The 21,386-nt window shown below is 37.7% G+C and overlaps 1 protein-coding gene across 1 annotated transcript in view; it reads left to right on the forward strand.

Annotated features, from left to right (window-relative positions):
* Positions 1–19,612, forward strand: part of AK9 (adenylate kinase 9) — a 135,873-nt gene extending 116,261 nt beyond the window's left edge. The window contains exons 32-40 of the mRNA XM_047102688.1: positions 5,014–5,215; positions 7,183–7,329; positions 7,433–7,653; positions 12,737–12,933; positions 14,487–14,656; positions 14,889–14,987; positions 17,174–17,276; positions 18,447–18,561; positions 18,983–19,612. Of these exons, the coding sequence (XP_046958644.1) occupies positions 5,014–5,215; positions 7,183–7,329; positions 7,433–7,653; positions 12,737–12,933; positions 14,487–14,656; positions 14,889–14,987; positions 17,174–17,276; positions 18,447–18,561; positions 18,983–19,185 (1,457 nt within the window). The 3' untranslated portion in view covers positions 19,186–19,612. The remainder of the gene's footprint in view (positions 1–5,013; positions 5,216–7,182; positions 7,330–7,432; positions 7,654–12,736; positions 12,934–14,486; positions 14,657–14,888; positions 14,988–17,173; positions 17,277–18,446; positions 18,562–18,982) is intronic.
* The last annotated feature ends 1,774 nt before the right edge of the window (positions 19,613–21,386 follow it).

Raw genomic sequence — 21,386 nt, forward strand, 5'->3', positions numbered from 1 at the left:
ATATCTAGAAAAATGTTCCTAGGGCCAATGTCAGAGAAATTACTGCCTGTGCTCTCTTCTAGGATTTTTATGGTTCCACATCTCACATTTAGGTCCTTAATCCATTTTGAGTTTATTTTTGTATATGGTATAAGAAAGAGGTCCAGCTTCATTCTTTTGCATGCAGCTGTCCAGTCTTCCCAATATCACTTGTTGAAGAGATTATCTTTTTCCCATTGCATATTCTTTCCTGCTTTGTCAAAGATTGACCATGTAATTGTTGATTCATTTTTGGGTTTTCTATTCTGTTCCATTGATCTACGTGTTGTTTTTGTGCCAGTACCATACAGTTTTGATTACTACAGCTTTGTAAAATAATTTGAAGTCTGGAATTATGATACCTCTAGTTTTGTTTTTCTTTTTCAAGATTGCTTTGCTATTCAGGATTTTTATGGTTCCATACAAATTTTTTAGGATTGCTTGTTCTAGTTCTGTGAAAAATGCTGTTGTATTTTGATAGAGATTGCATTAAATCTGTAGATTACTTTGAGTAGTATAAACATTTTAACAATATTTGTTCTTCCAATCCACGAGCATGAAATGTTTTTCTATTTCTTTGTGTCATCTTTAATTTGTTTCCTCAATGTTTTATAGTTTTCAGAGTATAGGTCTTTCACCTCTTTGATTAAGTTTATTTCTAAGTGTCTTACTATTTTTGGTGCAATTATAAGTAGTATTGTTTTCCTAATTTCTCTTTCTGCTACTTCATTATTAGTATGGAGAAATGCAACACATTTCTGTACATTGATTTTGTATCTTGCAATCTTACTGAATTCATTTATCAGTTCTAGTAGTTTTTTTGGTGGAGTCCTTAGGGTTTTCTATATATAGTATAATGTCATTTGCAAATAGTGAAGTTTCACTTCTTCTTTACCAATTTGGATGCCTTTTATTCCTTTCTCTCATCTGATTGCTGTGGTTGGGACTTCCAGTACTATGTTGAAAAAAAGTGGTGAAAGTAGACATCCTTGTCCTGTTCCTGTCTTCAGCTGAGAGCTTTTCCCCAATGAATATGATGTTAGGTGTGGGTTTTTCATATAAGGACTTTATTATGTTGAGGTATTGTTACCTCTAAACCTACTTTGTCGAGAGTTTTTATTATGAATGGATGTTTAACTTTGTCAAGTGCTTTTTCTGCATCTATTGAAATGATCATATGGTTTTTATCCCTTCTGTTATTGATGTGTCCTTTGTTATTCCTGAGTATAAAAGAATCTCCTGAAAGCTAGTGCCACTTCTCCAGAAAACCAACTCTCAGAATTGACTCAAAAGGAGATAGAAAATCTAAATAGGATAATAAGTACTCAAGAAAAGTCATTCAAAAATATTACCCCATTCCAAAACAGTCCAGGATCAATCAATGATTTTAGAGAAAAATTGTGTCAAACTTTCATAGAATTAAAAACTCAAACAATTTCTGTGTTTTTGAAGCTTTTTCAGAGCAGAGAAAAGAAGACAATAAGTTTCCCAATTTATTTCCAGTTTCTTTTGTTATTAAGGAGTATAGTCCTCAATAAATATAAGCAAATATTTTTTAAAAATTAAAAATATATAATCAAATATTTATATGGGCAGAATTATAGTCAATATAATCAAAAGGTTATAAAGAGTACAAATTCATTTTTAAGTTAGCATAATGGTGATATCAAAACCTAACAAAGATAATACAAGAAATTATAAGTTAGTATCACTTATAATTACAGTCAAATAACAGCATATTAAGATTATGTTAGCATAAAATTATATTAAGATATTTTAATATAAGATTTTAAAAGATGGAGATATAATCTACTGTATTAATAGTTTAAAGAGTAAAAATCCATTATCCTATCATTGCTGAAAAAGACACTTGGTAAACTATACTCCTATAATGTTTGAATTTTGTATAACTTTGGACTGTGCCTTTTTTTTTTAAAGGCAAATAGTCCAACAAAACATTAGTTTTCAAGATAACATGATAACAACATGAACAATGGTTGGTCACAATAAGAATTGAATGGAAAGGACAGATACAGGAGGTATTTCAAAGGAAAACAATAGGACTTAATGACTGACTAAATTGAGAATGAAGGGGAAAGAAGAGGTTAAAGACAAATTTGTCACCAGGCAGAATAAAAGGGAGTTTTGTGTTCCAGCTCTTCAGATGAAAAGTTTGTTTTGCCCATTTAAACCTCCTAACATGATGAGTCTTTAATAGTCACATTCTAAATGTTCACAAACGTAATAATTCCCAAAGAAACCAAATCATTGACATTTGAAATAGGATCCCACAACCAGAGCAAAGGTGAAAATGTGGATAAACGTTCTTATTTCTCATTTATTTTTCTGTGTGCCTCTTAATCCCCATTCACTATTTCACCTATCTCCCTACCCAACTTTGGGTAACCACCAGTTTGTTCTCCGTATTTACGAGTTTGTTGCTGTTTCTTGTTTGTTTGTTCATTTGTTTTTTTCAGATGCCACATATAAGTGATTTCATAATAGTATTTATCTTTCTCTGTCTGTAGGTCCATCCATGTTGTCATAAATGGCAAGATCTCATTCTTTTTTTTTTTTAATGCTTATTTATTATCAAGAGAGAGAAAGAGAAAGGCAGAGAGAGGAGACAGAAAATCCCAGACAGGCTCCATAATGTCACCACAGAGCCCAATGTGGGGCTCAAACTCATGAACAGTGAGATCATGACCTGAGCCAAAATCAAGAGTCAGACACCAAACCGAGCCACCTAGGTGCCCCAAGATCTCATTCTTTTTTATGGCTGATTAGTATTCCATTGTGTGTGTGTGTGTGTGTGTGTGTGTGTGTGTGTGTGTGTGTGACATCTTTATCCATTCATCTATCAACAGACACTTAACGTTGATTCCATATCTTGGCTATTGTAAATAATGCTGCAGTAAACATAGGGTGCATATATCTTTTCAAATTAGCATTTTTGTTTTCTTTGGGTAAATACCCAGCAATGGAATTACTGAATTGTATGGTATTTCCATTTGTAATTTCTTGTGGAACCTCCATACTATTTTCCACAGTGGCTGTACCAATTTAAATTCCCAGCAGTGTAAGTTTCCCTTTTCTCCACATCCTCATCAGCACTTGTTGTTTCTTGTCTTGTGATACTAGCTATTCTGACTGGTATGAAGTTATATCTCATTGTGGTTTTGATTTGCATTTCCCTGACGATGAGTGATGTTGAGCATCTTTGCATGGCCATCTCTATGTCTTCTTTGGAAAAAATGTCTATTCAGGTCTTCTGCCCATTTTTTTTAATCACATTATTTGATTTTTGGTATTTAGTATTATTATTAGTTGACTTGTGGTATTATTAGCTGATCTCTTTATATATTTTAGAAATTAGCCAATGGATAATTTAGTAGGTTGCCTTTTGTTAATGGATATATCCAGTTTAGTAGGTTGCCTTTTGTTTTATCAATAGTTTCCTTCACTTTCACTTTGCAACAGCTTTTTAGTTTGATATAGTTCCAATAGTTTATTTGTGCTTTTGTTTCCTTTGCCCAAGGAAACATGTCCAGAAAAATATTGCTATGGCCAAAGTCCAAGAGATTGCTGCCTATATTTTCTTTTATGAGTTTTATGGTTTCAGGTCTTACATTTAGGTCTTTAATCCATTTTAAGTATAGTTTTGTATATGGTGTAAGTGATACAGTTTTATTCTTTTGCATGCAGCTGTCCAGTTTTCACAACACCATTTATTGAAGACTATCTTTTCCCCATTGTGTATTCTTCCCTCCTTTGTCATATGTTAATTGACCATATACACACAGGTTTATTTCTGGGTGCTCTATTTCATTCTACTGATCTGTGTGTCTGTTTCTGTGTTAATACCATACTGTTTTGATTTCCCATTTCTTTGTTGAAACAGAGGTGAACTTTTAACAAGGTATCAAATTATAAAAGCCTTATTATTATTATTAGAACTTTAAAAAGTAGGTCTGATTCCAACATTTATGGCAAAGCTAAGATTAAGGGCTCTGTAGCTCTTGCAAGGGCTTCCCTTTGGGGTGGCCCTAACTGTGGTCAGTTAATCTGCATTCCCCGTGAGATAGGATGGGCTCTCTCAGTGTCCTCTACACTCTCCTGTTTTCAGACACGATGAGGCACGGTACATAGACCATTACAGAGCATGCCTACATTTAGTAGTTACTGAAAGCCATTGCCTATGGTCTCATTTAGGTGAAGCAGAAGTCAAAATGGATCTTGTTTCAACCAATGGCAACACCTATGTGACTTTGGACAGATTATTCCATTTTAGTGGGCATGAGTCCTCTCATCTATAAAATTAGAATTTCAATATTCATTCTATCCACCTGATGGAATGGTTGAAAATATCAGATAAAGTCACAGAAGAAAAATTGCCTTGTGAGTTAAAAATTACTATTAAAATGTCAGGTATGCCATTATAATTTTTAAAAATTATTTCCTATAGGATTAACTGAGACCTAACTGTGTAGGGATATGCTATTCTGATTGAAGCATGGATTCCATAAATAGATAGATGAGGAAACATATAGTTTCATATGTTCGGTGACACAGGAGTATTAGATTATTATTTTGGACATAATTCCAAATAGAAATAGTACACAGGAGTATTCTATTATTAGAGTATTAGGTTATTATTTTGGACATAATTCCAAATATAAATAGTACACATATGATGCCATGTAAAGCTCTCAAAAATTTTGCTACCTTGTGCAGAAGGAAGAAAACACTTAAATATTGGTTTGGTTATGAAAAAAACCCCACGGAGTTGGCTCGTTAGCCACATACCTGAAATATTAATAATGATTAACCTTTGACAGTATTAGTTCAATAAAATGTAACAATTTTGACTTTCAAAATTTCTTCAGGGAATATGAAGATTAGCTCACTGTGGACATCAATTAACCAGAAATTAAAAATAAGGTTGACTGATGAATTTGTGAAATGGAGTAAGTTTAAAGTTTTAATCTTTTTCAGTTGCCGAAAAAATTTCAAGTGAATACGGCTTAAAGCGCTTGTCAATAGGAGAGGCGATGCGTTATGTATTAAACAGCCAACCAGAAACAGAGCTGGCGCTCATGTTAAATTGGCATCTTCATAAAGGAATGACAGCACCTGATGAACTGGCTATTCAAGCCTTAGAAATATCTCTGATGGAAAGTATATGTAATACTGCGGGGTAAGTGGGAGTGGCCGGTGGGGAGGGAGTTAAATCAAGAAATCACTCACAGAATTTAAAACACTTATCTTCAACAAGGTTTAAAGCTCTTGTAAAGGGTGAGATCTACTTCTCAAACCTTAGGCACCTACATGGTTATATATTTTTAATTTCCTGTCAGGCTAAAACTTGGCTTGAACACTTATATGCCAGAATAGCAAGCTGGCCACTGCATTCCCTGTAGCAACCTGTGTATCGTCTAAAAGTTTCTGGCCTTACACTGCTGACAAAGGAGGCCAGTGTGACTTCCAGAGCCTAGTAGACCTTCTCACTGCTGCATGGAATGATGGAGGAGTGGCCTTCCCCTGCCCCCCAGACGGTACTGGTCTAACAGAGATGGTCTCGCACTGGCCCAGCTCTCTGCACAGGTAGCAGTGCCCCTCCCTTAATGCTACATCTGGACAGGAGGGTCCCTTTCCTGAGCTCTCTCTTTAGTTTACACTTCTCTGCTCAACCATGACTCTCCCAACACAGCCACTGGCCAAACCCAGTTATAGAAGCCAGGGCAAGCCAAGGCCCTGCTCATGAGCCCAGGTCACTGACCTAGAATCCCACCAATTTACTTACAGTTGTCTTACAGTAGGAGCCTTTATGCCCTTCCCTGCCTCTGCTCTTTAACCAAGTCCTTGGCCGGTTCTCTTAATTTCAGTTACAGAAGAGCAGATTCTGGGGTGTCAGATTTTTCCCCCAGGGAAGGCCCTGGGACTTACACAAACTGAGTTACCTCCTCCCTGGTGTTTAGCTTTGCATGCGAGGGATCTCAGTGAACACAACCCTGAGTCACAAATGTTTTATTTCATCTTAACACCAGGATAGTGACTGCCTAATCACCCTGAATGTTTCTAATCCTGACGGTCACTCAAGCAACCTTTCACAAGCAAAGAAATTGAGCTTCTCTCCATTAAAAAAAACCTCAAAACATCAATGGCACTCCCATAACGTTCTCTATTAGGTTTGCCTGGCTACATTAATTTACAGTTCTCTCTGCCATGGAACTTAGAACTACTGCCTAGAGACTTGGCCACAGAGCACGGAGTGAGGGTGTCCTGTGACTTCCTCTAAACCAGCCCCTCTTGAAGACCACCAGCTGGCAGGCCCAGCCTGCTCCCACCTCAGAGGGAGTTTCCAGACCTTGGGGGTCACTCCTCCCAGAATTTGTGGACAGCCTTTATTCCTCATCTGAGTTTGATAGTAATACTCTCATTATCTCAGACTGTTGGACTAACTTAAATTCTCTGTCATTTCTGCTCAGAGGCATGATGGGTCCTGATGGAACATTCTTTCTCAGATATCACAGGGCTACTCTCACCAACTCCCTGTCTCTCCTCCCACTCGCCGGCCTCCCCACAGAACTTTAGTATAAAAGCAAGCTTAGAGCACAACTGTTTTCCCATACTTGCTTAATCTCTTACTAGGATACTATTCGTTGTGCCAGTTCCTGTTCTAGTTGCTTTACATACTAGATCTATAAGTCTTTAAGACAACTGTAAGCGTTAAATATCATCTCCCCTATTTTACTAAAAACTGGCACTCAGAGAGGTCAAACTAGGTCTCAAATCTAAGTCTGTCTGCCTCTGAAACCTATACTCTTTCCACTGTTTCATTTCTTAAAATAATAGCGCCAATTGAATAACACAATGCTCAAAGTATTATGTGTGTTCTCTTGAATTCTGCCAAAGCCTAGCTCTGTGATGCTAAGTGTATGAATTCAGAGCTGTGTCTGTATGTATGCTGCCCTACACCTGGCTCCTGGGCTGACTGAAGTTAAAAATATAGAGATAAAGAGGGCAAAGTACAAAGACAATAAATCAAGTTACACAAGGAAGGCCATGGGGCTACTCCTAAAGAGATAGACTGCTTCTAGAAAACAGGAAGGAAGGTATGAGAGAAAAGAAATCTGGAATTATTTTCATGTTTCCCCTTGTTAGTGTTGTCATCGATGGCTATCCTGTAACTAAGTATCAAATCAGCCTCCTGGAATCTAGGTCAATCATTCCCATGGTCATCTTTGAGCTGGATGTGCCTTCCAAGGAGATTTTCAAAAGATTGTTCCTGGAAAAAAAAAAGGAACCAAGGTAATGTGTGTGATGAAAGCAATGATAAAGAAATGAACTTTAATCATCCAGGAAACAAGTATGTTTTTTACAACTTTTTCCATTCATTCTGTTTCGTTATTAGTTTGCCTTATCCACTGCACAATAGCACACAAATTATGGCAGTCAAAAACTCAAAACACCGCAAAAATATTAATGAGATTAGGCAATATTATCAAGAACAACATCAGAACTGGTATGTGATTGATGGATTTCACAGCAAATGGTGGGTGTGGAATGAAGTCATTAAGAAAGTTCAAATGGTGAATAAATATATGCAGACATACCTGGAAAGAATAAACGCAGGTAAGAAAACACCTTGTTAAAAAAAAAAAAAAAAAAAGAAAACACCTTGTTATTAAAATATAATAAAATATTAAAGTCTACACATGCCTGACTCTTGTTACCATAATTCATTCAATTTGAACATTTGTTCCCACGATCTTAATCAGCATTTCAAGTATATGGTACTATCCAGTTACTGGAGCATGTAAACTGTTCTAATAAATGACTGCCACTACTCAGGCTATCATTTATTGAATTCCTGTGTGAACGTAGCACATAAAAGTAATACATAGCCTCTCACTAGAAGAGTTTATAGTGTTTGGAATGCCACGTAAGAAGCTAAGTTTCAAGAATGCTAGTCATACGAAAGCAGTGGTCTGTGGAATGACATTTGGCAAAATTTTGTTTATGAACCTAGAATTAAAGTTATTTTTAGTATTTATATCTAAATAGATATCTAAACATTATAGATAAATGTTGAGTCTATAAAAAACTAAATGTAAGCATAAATGCCTTTTAATATATATTTGGAATCCATGAAAGAAAATATATTCCTCTAAGTTACTTGATTTTTCTCTAGAAATAACACAAAATAAAAGGAAAGTTATCTATATCTGATATCTCTAAAAAGAGTGATGACTCCAAAGAATTTATCTGTAGAGACATTTGGTTAGCGACTTTGTTTAACAGAGAAGATGTAATGAGGTACGAGAGCAACGTGACTAAGAGAATCTTGTACAAGGAAAAATGCAATGAGGATTCTGCATCATTTAGGCTTGATTTGCTTCATTTTTTGGGTATAATCAGTATCCCTGGTTCCTGTTTTTCTGCAGACCAGGAATTTGTTTTTCCCTGAGGATTACATGGCATGACGAGTACAGGGAAAAAAGAATTGAGTTTTGAGAAACCAACTCGCAGTGAGTTTTGGCTAGCATCACACTAGTAAAACACTACATCGCAGACTTTGAAAGCAAAAATTGTGAATCATTCATTTCTGTTTCCCGACTTCACCCTCCTTGCCTTAGATTCGGCTCCCTGGAAACAGATTCAAGATTAAAAGTTGTGTCCAGAAGCTTAATCAGAAAGTATTCTCAGGATTTGAGTTGTCAGATTAAGCAAACAAAAATACAGAATGCCCAGTTACATTTGAATTTCAGATAAATAACAAATAATTTTTTAGTGTGTGTCCCAAATATTGCCAATACTCTAATACTAAAAAAATACTGAAAACTCATCATTGTTAATCTGAAATTTAAACTCCCTTAGCATTTTGTATTTTATCTGGCAACCCTAATCAGGAGATACACCTGAGGGGAGTGAGGACACTGGAATTGGACAGAGGGAGAAACTGACCTGCTGTGTGGTGCAAATAGAAGCCTCAGCAGATAGGGGAGCTCTGGAGCTAGGATGGGCCTTCAGAGTTTCCCAGATTGAGGGGAGGACCCAGGTTCTGTATCCCTCCATTGGCCTGCCACTCAACACAGATCACTCTGGAGGGTGTGGGGGAGGGGTTAACCTATGACAGATGGGCAATTCCCATTGCAGCTGTGACCCATCAGCACTGATGTTGCCAGCATCTGGGGGATGGCCGCATAAGCCCTGAAAGAGGGATCTGGATGAGGCACCATGGTATCCACTTTATTACTCCATATATACATGCCTCTGCCTTGAATAGTTTGATAGAAGTCTACCCTGTTGATCTTCTGCTTCAACTTCCATCTAATAATCTAACCTGTACCTGATTGTTTAAAATTAGTCTTGACTTGTTTTTTCATTCCACATTTCCTTTGTATGCTTTTCAAATGATCTTCTATCGGGGAGCCAAAGTTTACTCTAATGATATGGAGCAAGGTCAGGGCTAGAAGATTAAAGAGACTCTACCTCATTCTGCTTATTACATCAGAATAAAATATGTAGTTATTGCCAGATGTCATCAAGAATACCCCAAAATCAGAAGAAGAGATATTTGAGTATCTTTTAGGACTTGTAGTCATATGATTCTAAATTACCCTGTCCCTGTCACGAAACCTGTCAGGATTGGTGAGGTTAAGCACAACTGAGCTAAAGAGCAATCTAGGATTGTAATACTGTAGTACCATATAGTATAATATTATAGCACTATGTAATACTATATTCTTTAATAATACAATATATTATTATACCATAGTACTGTAGTATTATAATAGTTTAATATCCTTTGTAGGGAAGGAATATTAGGGCTTAGCCTTTTCATCTGTGTCATAAACAACAGGTGAATAGTGTATTAGTTTATCTATTGCTGCATAACAAATTATTTTAAAACTTAGCAGCATAAAATACACACACACACACACGCACACATGCACGCACAATTTCTGTGGGTCAGGAATCCAGGCACAGTGTAACTGGCTTCTCTGCTTCAGGGTCTCTCACAATCCTAATCCAGGTATTGTCTAGGATTATTGTCTCACCTGAAGGCCCAACTGAGAAAGAATCTACTACCACATTCGTTCATGTATTGTTGACAAGATTTTGTTCCTTGAGGATTGTTGGGTTGAGGGCCTCAGTTCCTTGCTGGCTGTTGGCCCAGAGACCACCTTCAGTTCTTCCCATGTAGTCCTTTCCAACATGGCAGCTTGTCTTATCGAGTGAACAAGCTGAGAAGGCAAGAAAGAATGCCAACAAGACAGAAGTCATGATATTTTGCAATTGTTTTAGTTTCCTGAGGCTGCTGTAACAAAGGGCCTTAAACTGGGTGTCTTAAACAACAGAAATTTATTCTCTCATAGTACTGAAGGCTAGAAGCTCAAAATCAAGGTGTGACCAGGGCCATACTGTCTCTGAAGTCTCTAGGAGAGAATCTGTTCCATGTCTTTCTCTTAGCTTCCACTGTTTCCAGAAATCTTCTGCATTCCTTGGCTTACAGATCATCACTTCAATCCTAAGGATAAATTTTATGTTTACATCGTCACATAATGAAGTATGGGTTATGCTTCATAATTTTATAGTTAATTTAAGATCTTCTGAGGCATAATAATAACAAAGTATGATTTATGCTTCATAATTTTATAGTTAATTTAAGACCTTCCTAGTCATAATAATAATTTTTAAAAGGTAAAACTTCTCACTAGTTAAAGGGACCATTAAAATGTATTGGGGGATCAAAATTTACTTACTGTAACTAAGCTGTATAAAAAATGATTTCATTTTCTAGAACATCTCATATTTTTTTGGAATCCCCATTCCAGTGCGGTATTGGGGAGAAAACTCTTAAAACTGTTCATTGAAGGACCTGGGGCTCTTCTTTTTTAAAATAGACTCTTTAGGGGCGCCTGGGTGGCTCAGTGCGTTGAGTGTCCAGACTCGGTCATGATCTTGCAGTCTGTGAGTTTGAGTCCCACGTCAGGCTCTGTGCTGACAGCTCAGAGCCTGGAGCCTGCTTCAGATTCTGTGTCTCCCTCTCTCTCTCTGCACACCCTCCTCTCTTGTGCTCTGTCTCTCTGTCTCTCAAAAATAAACAAAAAAATATAAAAAATAAAATAAAATAAAATAGACTCTTTTGGGGTGCGTGGGTAGCTCAGTCGGTTAAGCGTCCGATTTCGGCTCAGGTCATGATCCCATGGTTCATGGGTTCGGGCCCGTGTGAGGCTCTGTGCTGACAGCTCAGAGCCTGGAGCCTACTTCAGATTCTGTGTCTCCCTCTCTCTCTACCCCTTCCCCGCTCATGCTCTCTCTCTCTTGCTCTCTCTCTCTCTCAAAAATAAATAAAATTAAAAAAAATAGACTCTTTATGGTAAACCTAGTCACTTTTGTAAAATGTTTCTTCCCTTCTCATCTGAGCACACGGGAGGTTTGTGTCAGTAGCATCATGTCAACAAACTATTGGCAATTTTGAAATCTACCCCATGGAAAATTTTAAAATATGTAGCAAATTTATGTGTGTGTGTGTGTGTGTGTGTGTAAGTGGGTATGTATATATGCATACACATATATATGTGTAGATATTATATATGTATGTGCGGATATATATATGTATAATATCTATACATATATATGCATATACATATATATACATATATATGTATACATATATAATACATAAAATACATAAATATATGTATACATATATAATACATAAAATACATACATACATATATATGCATATACATATATATACATATATATGTATATATAGATATTATACATATATATGTATATATATGTATATGCATATATATGTATACATATACATATATATACATATATATCTATACATATATATGCATATACATATATATACATATATATGTATAGATATTATATATAAATTATATATATGTTATAAGCCATATATGTATGTGTGGATATATATATATGTATAATATCTATACATATATATGCATATACATATCTATACATATATATGTATAGATATTATACATATATATGTATAGATATGTATATGCATATATATGTATAGATATATACATAGATATATACATAGATATAGATATTATACATATATATAGATATTATACATATATATGTATATACATATATATATGTATATGCATATATATGTATAGATATTATACATATATATATATCCACACATACATATATGGCTTATAACATATATATAATTTATAATAGTTAAGAATTAAAAACAACCAAAACATTCATCAACAGGTAAATGACTAAGTAAACTATATGTATATTTATACAATGGAATACTAAGCATCAATTAAAAGGAATTAGGTAAATCGTATAAACTGATATGAAAAGATGTCAAAGACCACAACTAACTGATAAAAGCAAGTTGCAGAATAATGTTTACAGTATAGTGGCATAAGCATACTATATGCAAAAAATAAATGTGTATATGTAAGTATATAGAAAAAAAAGTCTGAAAGGGATACAAACTCAACAGTGATTACTCCCTGGAGGGACGATGAATTGAGAAGATGAAAGTGTGAAGAGAAACTTTTAGTTTTTACTCTATTGTTTGGAATTTTACAATGTGTATGCATTTGTATGATGCATATGTCCTTGCATTTATTTTAACTTCTAAAATCACTGTGTTTTCTATGAAAAAAAAAGGATAATAATAATCTGTTACTAATAGGAAAAGCTGCATGCATTGACAAGTTATGTATCACACCTCAAGAACTGATTTCTCGCCTGGGGGAATTTGGACAGTTCTGCCCTATCAGCCTGGCCGAATCATATGAGCTCGTTGATTGTTCTGTAACTGAGTCACTGAAATTTGCAGCAGAGTTCAGAGGGCACTATTATAAAATGAGTTCTCAGGAAAATCTGAATGTAAGTTTGTTCCTAACTCCAAATACTTACTAGGGAAAGAAAATGCCTATGTTGGGATTCATCAAATAGGAAAGGGTGGGTGCAGCTGGGAACACCCAGGAACTGGAGACCAGGAGCCCCATTACTGGAACCTGTGACTTTAAGACCAATGAGGCACCTCGGAGGCCAGTCCTGAGACTGCACCCCAAGATATATTTTGGCACAAAGCAGAGATTCAGGATCAGTGAGGGGCCCTCAGCTTAACAGGTAGAGAGACCCAACAGCAACTCCCACCAGTGGTGGGGATGCTGAACATCAGGACCCAGCCCACAGGTGGTTATGGTTATGGTTATGGTTGTGGTTGTGGTTATGGTTATGGTTTATTCATGGTTATGAATAAACAGTATATTTTAAACCACCTTTGAAAGAGTAGTTACTCTCCATCCAGGAGCTATTTCCCAATCAGGTCAGGTTGCCAAGAAAGGATATAAAACATACTGCTCTAGATGTGCGTCAGTCTTTACAGCAAGCCCTTCCACAGCACATCCTCTCTAAGAAGGAGAACCAAATGGAATATTTCCCATGCTCTGCAATCTGGCCCACTGCAAAGAAGGGGGGTCTCTGCACTCCCTCCGTGGCAGCCTCCCCTTTCCTCCCAGTGGCAGCTGCTTCTGGCTCAGCAGGCACTCAATATGTCACAGTGAGTTCAAGTCAACAGCTGAAGGAATCTGTCTTGTTCCTGATGATTGCAAGGTCCTTACAGTCCCGACATGCCCAAGTGTCCACAGGGAGTCATCATAGCTTCTGTACAGGGAACCATCATTAAATGTGTCTGTGTACTGTGAAAAAAGAAAAAAGGTAGGCAGCTAAGGGATTAAGGTCCTAGAGTACAGAAGGGAGGTCACAGTCAGTGGAAACTTCTTCATCACTAGAATTCCCTATATACCTTATATTTCTGTTTAATGCAACGGAATACAAATCTGTTCTAATATTATGTCTGTAATGTTTTGAGATAAAGGTTGGTAGCTGAAAACTAATCAGATGCCTCTGGACATTTTACTTTCCCCTGAAGAATTAGAATTTTAAAAATTTTATTAAGGAGGCATTTATTTCTTCCTGCATATTTAAATGGCAATCACAGAATTGTAAAACTGGAAGTGACAGTGCAGATCATGTATCTGGTCAGCCGCCTCCATTTTACGGAGTGCTAACTGAAGCTAGACGGCTTAATTCACCTGCCGAACAGCACCCAAGTAGTTAATTACACTGCAGAGCAGGGAGACAGGCCAGCAAGAGACTGTGCACTCTTTGGTGCCTGGCGTGTACTACGAGCTCAATAAATGTTTTATATGTGAGTGAGTGTGAGATCAGGAGAGAGATCTTAGATGTCATCACTTCAGAGCATTACTATAAGGATCTTGCAGTCAGGGAAACGAGTTACTGTAGTGCAGAAAGTGGCTCTCAGATGGTTTGCTGCTGAAAACGGAGAGAACAGCGGGAGAGCCTCGGTGTCTCTTTGACTGGCATAGCACTCCTGTTTTAAACGGTCTGATTGCTGTCATCATTTTCTTTAGAAATTTTTGAAGAACCCAGAATTGTATGTGCCTCCGTTAGCACCTCATCCTCTACCACCTGCTGACATGATCCCCAAAAGGCTGACGCTGTCGGAGCTGAAGAGTCGATTCCCTAAGTGTGCGGAGCTCCAGGGCTACTGTCCAGTGACCTATCAGGATGGAAATCACAGGCAGGTCCTCACCCTCGTGGGAGTTTAGGGTGATATCTCTACTCAGAATAGGTAGTTCCTATAACAGTCTTAATATTTGGGTCAAAAGGTCACTATTATTTAACTATAAAATGTTCTGTTTCTTCTTTGAAGAAAATTAAACATTTTTGACATTTTATTTACACGATACTGCATAGTAATTATACAACAGGGTTTTTTTTTTGTTTTTGGTTTTTTTTTTTTTATCTTTCAGATATGAGGCCCTAATACCTGGGAACATTAACTATGCTTTAGAATATCGTGATCGTATATATATTTGTGAGAGTCGAGAAAAACTCGAGAAATTTTTGAGGTGAGACCATTCACTAAGTTACAAATATTGAACATCTTCTATATTCGGTGCACCATGCTCAGGGAGGTGTGCATGTGTGTGTGTGTGTGTGTGTGTGTGTGTGTGAGCAAAATATATATTTTGTGTACAGACACACATATGCATACATACATATATACATGTATATATACATGTATAAGATGAATAAGAACTGGTCCCTGCTGTCCCAAAGCCTGAGGCTCCGGGGTAAGATAGACTTTATGTACCTATTGACAAAGAATGTGATGGCATTTAGGGTGGGGAAATGCCAGGAGTTCTGAAAAAGTGTGGCCCAAAATTCTGATTGAATTGTCTGTTGAAGTGAGGCCTGAATGAGGAGTGGGAATTGAGTGAGTGGAGGGAAAGAGAGACAGGTTCCAAGCAAACAAACCTGGCTCAGGGGAGTCACAGAACTGCCAAGAAATTCAGCATGACTAGACATGATGTGGAGAGGAAAAGGATGGAGAGGTGAAGCTGGAGAAGGTGAGTGGGGCCAGAGGGTGGAAGGTCAAGTAAAGTTACCATAAATCATTGGAACTTGATCCAAAAGGCAGAATGAATACATTGCCTGTTATAATCAAATCTGCTTTGGAGAGAGACCATCATTGGAGTGTTGATAATGGTTTGGAGGCAGGAATGCCAGTGCTGAGGCTATTGGGATGATCCTGTCCAAAATAATACCGCCTGTTTGAGGTCAACCATGAAGACTAGTGTGGGCAAAGCAGTGGGCTTCTGACCAACCAAGCCCCGAGAAACACCAACACACAAATATGAGAAGAGCTTGCAAGGAGAATGAAGAACCCACAGAGAGGTGAAGGAGAGCCAGGTTGGGGAGGCTCTGGGGAGGAGGGGAGAGAGCCGGGGGGGTGGGGGCGGTGGCCAGCAGGTTTAAATGCTGCTTAGAGGTCAAGCAAGACAAGAGCCAAAATGTGTGTCAGATTTAAGTTACAACAGGTCATTGGTGATCCTGGCAAGAATGGTTTCAGTGGAGTGAGGTGAGTAGAAGCCAACTACAGCGTACCACAGAGGGGATGCAAGGTGAAGAAATGAAGACCTTGCCTAGTCCCGAGGTGACACACACAGCAGCTGAGAGGGTGATGCACCTGAGGGCAGCGGGATGGAAGTGAGAGCACCGGACATGGTTGCACTCTGTAACTTGGACCGTGCATGCCCCAAGTGAAGGGAGTAGCAGCTGCTCATCTACCGCCAGACATTTCTTTGTTTCACAGGAAGTTGGGAACCAAAGTTCTTTTTATTTATTTATTTAAAAAAAATTTTTTTTAACGTTTATTTATTTTTGAGACAGAGAGAGACAGAGCATAAATGGGGGAGGGTCAGAGAGAGGGAGACACAGAATCTGAAACAGGCTCCAGGCTCTGAGCTGTCAGCACAGAGCCCGACGCGGGGCTCGAACTCACGGACCGCGAGATCATGACCTGAGCCGAAGTCGGCCGCTTAACCTACTGAGCCACCCAGGCGCCCCTCAAAGTTCTTTTTAAATTTTGTTTACTTTTGTTTTTTTTTGAAATTCTGATACAAATTTCTAAAACTAACATGTGGATCAGATCACATAGTATTCCGAAAATACTATGTGGAATTTGTGCAGTAGTTTGTGATCTCCACTAAAGCTCACTGTTTGAAGAAGTGTATAAAGAAAAGACACTAGTTGCTAGAAGTGATAGAGAACTGATGGAGTGAAGGTAGTTTTTCTTTTTCCTTGTATTTTTCAATGGGGACAGTGTGAGCATGTCTAGATGCAGATGGATGGGAAAGATCCAATAAAGAAGGAAATGCCAAAGGTGGGAGGCAGAGAGAAATTACTGTACTAAAGAAACCTGGAGACAGGCCAGAGGGGGATCCAAAGTCCGGTGGAGAGGGTGGGGACAGCTCTTACATGGCAGGTAAGCTCCCCCACGGAAAGAGGAAGTGTGTGCGCCTCTGCTTGTGGTGAGCACTTGAGGAAGTGCCACTCAGATGGCTTCTCTTTGTGACATAGCAACTACCTCTAGGAGCTCCGAGCTCTGACCTTCTCCCTTGTCACGTTCTCCCCAGTGGAGAAAACCAGCTGCTGAACTGTACCTCTTAGTCGTCTCCTGTACATTCACATCCCTATGTCCTCACGGTGAGTATATGTGTGAGCATCCATCTGATGAACTTTGTGTTCTTAGGTTGCCACAGAAATACTGGAATCAGAAGCTTCCATACAAACTGCCCCCATTAAAGGAGCCCATACACCTCACAAGTCTTCCTTTGCCTGGATATCTGGAACAGGTTCAGTTACATGGTTGTCTATGTTCATATATTAGTAGAGTACAACGATCTGTTTTTTAACAATTTTTATTTTGGTAACAATGAAACTGAAGGCAGAGTTTTCTGATTTTTAAACTGTAAATCCACTCTTAACCTATTTTGATTATGGGTGGTTGTGAAAACAAGAAGTGAGAAAAACCCTTGGTTCTGTAGCTAATCCCCAAATACCTGCAGGAAAATGAAGAGAGAGTAGATTGTCATGAAATTATTTACAGTTGACTTGTGGTTAGATTCTTATTTAAATTTTCTTATTTTTAAATTTGTAATATGAAGATTCAGTCTCTGAGAGGTTTAGTCACTGCTCAAAAGTGTTGAGTTGCAAAAGCACCACAGCTAAACCACCAAAGTCATATTTTGCCCCAAATCTAGGGGCAAATGCCCCCAAATGCTACTCAAGTCACACTTTATTTATCTAAATATAACTCTTTTTACACAGAATAAAATTCACTAATAATCAACCACTATTTTAAAAGTTTTTTTTTTTAATTCTATAAAATTAATGCCTGGGGCATGAATAATTTCATACCTTTCTCACAAATTCTTAGCCACATCATTTTTTTTTGACTTGCCTAGATGGTGAGCCTTCAATCTGGTTTAGTATCAAAAGGCAAGATGAGGCTCACCCAGAGAGGAGTATTCTCATAAAAGGCCACATTTCACCAGGAGGGCCTCTCATCTTCTCTGCCCGCTCAGGGCTTCAGAATCTACCGTAGTGACAACTGTGGTCTCTGGAATTCCTTGCCAGGTGGTCAGGGGTCCTGATAGCAGAGGCAATCTGGTCAGCTCTGGCAATGGAAGTAGAAAATGGGCCGAGACAACTCAGAGCCAAGGAACCCCTTCTTTCGTCTTTAACATTCTGTTGTGGAAAATGTCAAATATAAAAATAGAAAGAATTGTGTAATGAAGTCCATGTATCCATCACCTTCCTGACATTCAGCCAATTTGTAATTTTCATTCTTCCTAATCAAATGTACTTTGTGTTCCTTTCTTGTTGGTTAAGTGGGCATCTAACCACCTTTATAAGCCCCAGGAGGCTATTAGAGGCAAAGAATAGCCTCTTTATCTATTTGCCACTAAGAGAAGAAACCAAATTCAAATATACATATGATTTACATTGTTCCCTACCTGCAGGGTATTGCAACTTCACTAATTAAAGCAATGAATGCAGCAGGATGCTTAAAGCCCAAATTCCCCTTCTTAAGTGTAAAGAGATCTGCACTGCTATTTATAGCTTTTCACCTAAAAGGTATGTCTTCTTTAATGACATACTTGGTACTAATTTAACATTAATTGTAGTATATGTGATAAATGCATAGGATTGTTGAACTGGATTGGTTGTTTGCATTGGTGTGTGTGTGTGTGTGTGTGTGTGTGTGTGTGTGTGTTGATAGCAAATATTTTGATGAAAATATCAAAATTGAGTTTCTAGTTTTTAAAGCAAGGATTACAAGTAATATAATCGGCTCTCCATAATCCATGCCACAGAGAAAGGTGAATAGAGGCAATTATGATCTAAAATGGATTAATCCCTAAATCTTACGTGTGATTTGAATATCTTTTCAGCTATAGCTGTGCCACTGTCTCACACATGTAGTTCTCTTTCTTTTTAATTTAATGACTCACTAACCTAACAGAAAACATTTACAGTTCTGTGAAATTTTCTGCAGCCTACAATCCCAATGGTTCTGAATATACAAAACGGAAGTATAAGAAGAAGATGGACCAATTTTTGCAGAGATGTGAACTCATTACATATCTGGGTGCCAAGATGACCAAAAAATACAAGGAACCTCAGTTTAGAGCCATTGACTTCGATCATAAATTACAGACCTTTCTCTCTCTTAAAAATATAGACCCAGTTAATGGATAGTTTGCTTGGGTAACTGCAACCAGAGTGTCAAGAGTTATCTGAAAAGGATGGAAGGAAATAGGTTGAAAATCTGGCCCTCTCTGCAGCACTTTTCCCTTCTGGTGGACTCAAAGCACTGCCAGCCAGGAGTGCGTGCACCTTCCTCTATAAGCATAAGTCTTAATATAATTTACAAATTATTGCCTGAACATTCTTCCTTTAACAAAATAGTTATTCCATTTACAGTAAGTAACTCATTTTACTTAATACATTTATTGTTCAATTTCCTTTTTAACATTTTCAGCCTCCATTAAAGAAAATTGCTCAGTAGGTGTTAGAAAGCTTCAAGAAATGAAATTAACATTGATATAAATAAAATAGAAACATTGGTTACACTTTCAACATAAAGAGCTGTTTGTAAACGTCATGAACTAGGACGTGTTATCATTTTCCCAACAAAATAAATGCATTTGAGATAACTAAATGGCTGCCTCTTTTCTTTTTCTTAAGTATTCAAGAAGCAAGCTGTAAACATCATTTTGTAATTATAAATCACCTGCAATTTTGAGAATGATGAAATCTAGAGTCTTATCATGTGACATTAACCCAGAAGTATGTTAGAGGAGAACTTACTAGATTGAATTTGAATGAGATTTTAAAAATAAGATTATCAATTTTTCAGCAGCAGTATAAGAAACCTAGGATATGAAATAGCAAGATTGGCTCTTCAAAAAATAAAAAATACAACCATTAACTGTGTGATCTTAGGTAGATCTTGGTTTCTCTGAGCCTTTGTTTCTTAATCTCTAAAATGAGTGATTTAGTTCTTTTTTTTCCAGCTTTATTGGCATATAATTGACAAAATTATATATATTTAAAGTGCTCAATGTGGTGATTTTGATATAGGTATGCATCGTGAAATATTTCCCACCATCAAGTTAACTCGGCTTATCCAACTCCTCACATACTTTGTGTGTGTCTCTATGTGTATATAGCAAGAACCCTAAGGGCCACTCTGTTAGCAAATTTTAAGTACACAATACAGCATTATTAGCTGTAGTCCCACACTGTACATTAGATCCTCAGAATTTATTCATATTATAATTGAAAGTTGTACCTTTTGACCAATATCTCCCCATTTCTCCTCCCACCCCCCACCAGCCCTTGGCAGCCACCATTCTACTCTGCTTCTATGGGCTTGACCTTTTTTGTTTTTTTGGATTCCACAACATGTATGATACCATGCAATATTTGTCTTTCTCTGTCTGGCATATTTTACTTAGTATAATGTCCTTCAGATTCATCCATGCTGTCTTTGATCCCTATCATTTCAACAATGTTAAAAGCTAGAAGGCTGTTCTGTATATTTTTTGTATATTTTCATAATAAAATGATGTTTAAATAAAAGCTAGAAGCCTATTGTAAAAGTTAAGAAAAAACCCCAAAGCCTTTGAACTATTGCTGATATACCCATAGATGAATCTATACCTTTTCAAGAGACTGGGAGCTGTCAGCAGCTACCAAGTTTTGCTGGCAATGTAAGGCCCCACCCACCCTTCTTCCCTCCCTAGTTCTTAACACCTGTAATTTACCATCGTTCCATGATAAAGGGGAACTTTTGCATTCTTAACCAGATACTACTGTCCTCAGTCTTCCTCAGCCTATGGTGTAAGGAGTTTCCTTTAGCAATTAAAACCAACTTGATTGCTTCCGTATCCTCCCCTTTATGATGGGCAGCAGCCCCTGCAAAGTGCCCGCAAACATTTCTTGGGGCCTCCAGAGAGCATCTGGGGATTATGTTCTCTGATATGGCTTCACCCTAAGAATTCTATAAACCCAAAGGTGGTCTAATTCCTCATCTTTTTTTCTGGAGCTGCTGAGTTCTGCACAGTAGGGTGAATGCGCCTTCTCTCCTGAGGAGGGAGAAGTTTAGTCCCTGAGCTGAGCCAGGGACCAAAGGCCATGGGATTCTCCTTTTTCATCCCTTTCTCCATAGGTCTCTTTTGAATAAACCTATGTAATGCAGTGCAGCAGATAGGAGCATTGGGCAGGGCAGGGGGAATCAAATTTTCTCAAGTAGCTTATAGCTCTGGACATTCTAGGTCTCTACACTCACATGCAAATATAGTTACACACAGGACCCTATTTAGAATAACTGCAGACCGGGCTATCATTTCTAGGCTGTTCCTTAGGTGCCAGATGGTGTGCTACTGGCTTTACGT

Source organism: Lynx rufus, unplaced genomic scaffold (assembly GCF_022079265.1).
Source record: "Lynx rufus isolate CCGP_SWC_20201006 ecotype Redwood Valley unplaced genomic scaffold, mLynRuf1.p SCAF_6, whole genome shotgun sequence".
Taxonomy (NCBI): Eukaryota; Metazoa; Chordata; class Mammalia; order Carnivora; family Felidae; genus Lynx; species Lynx rufus.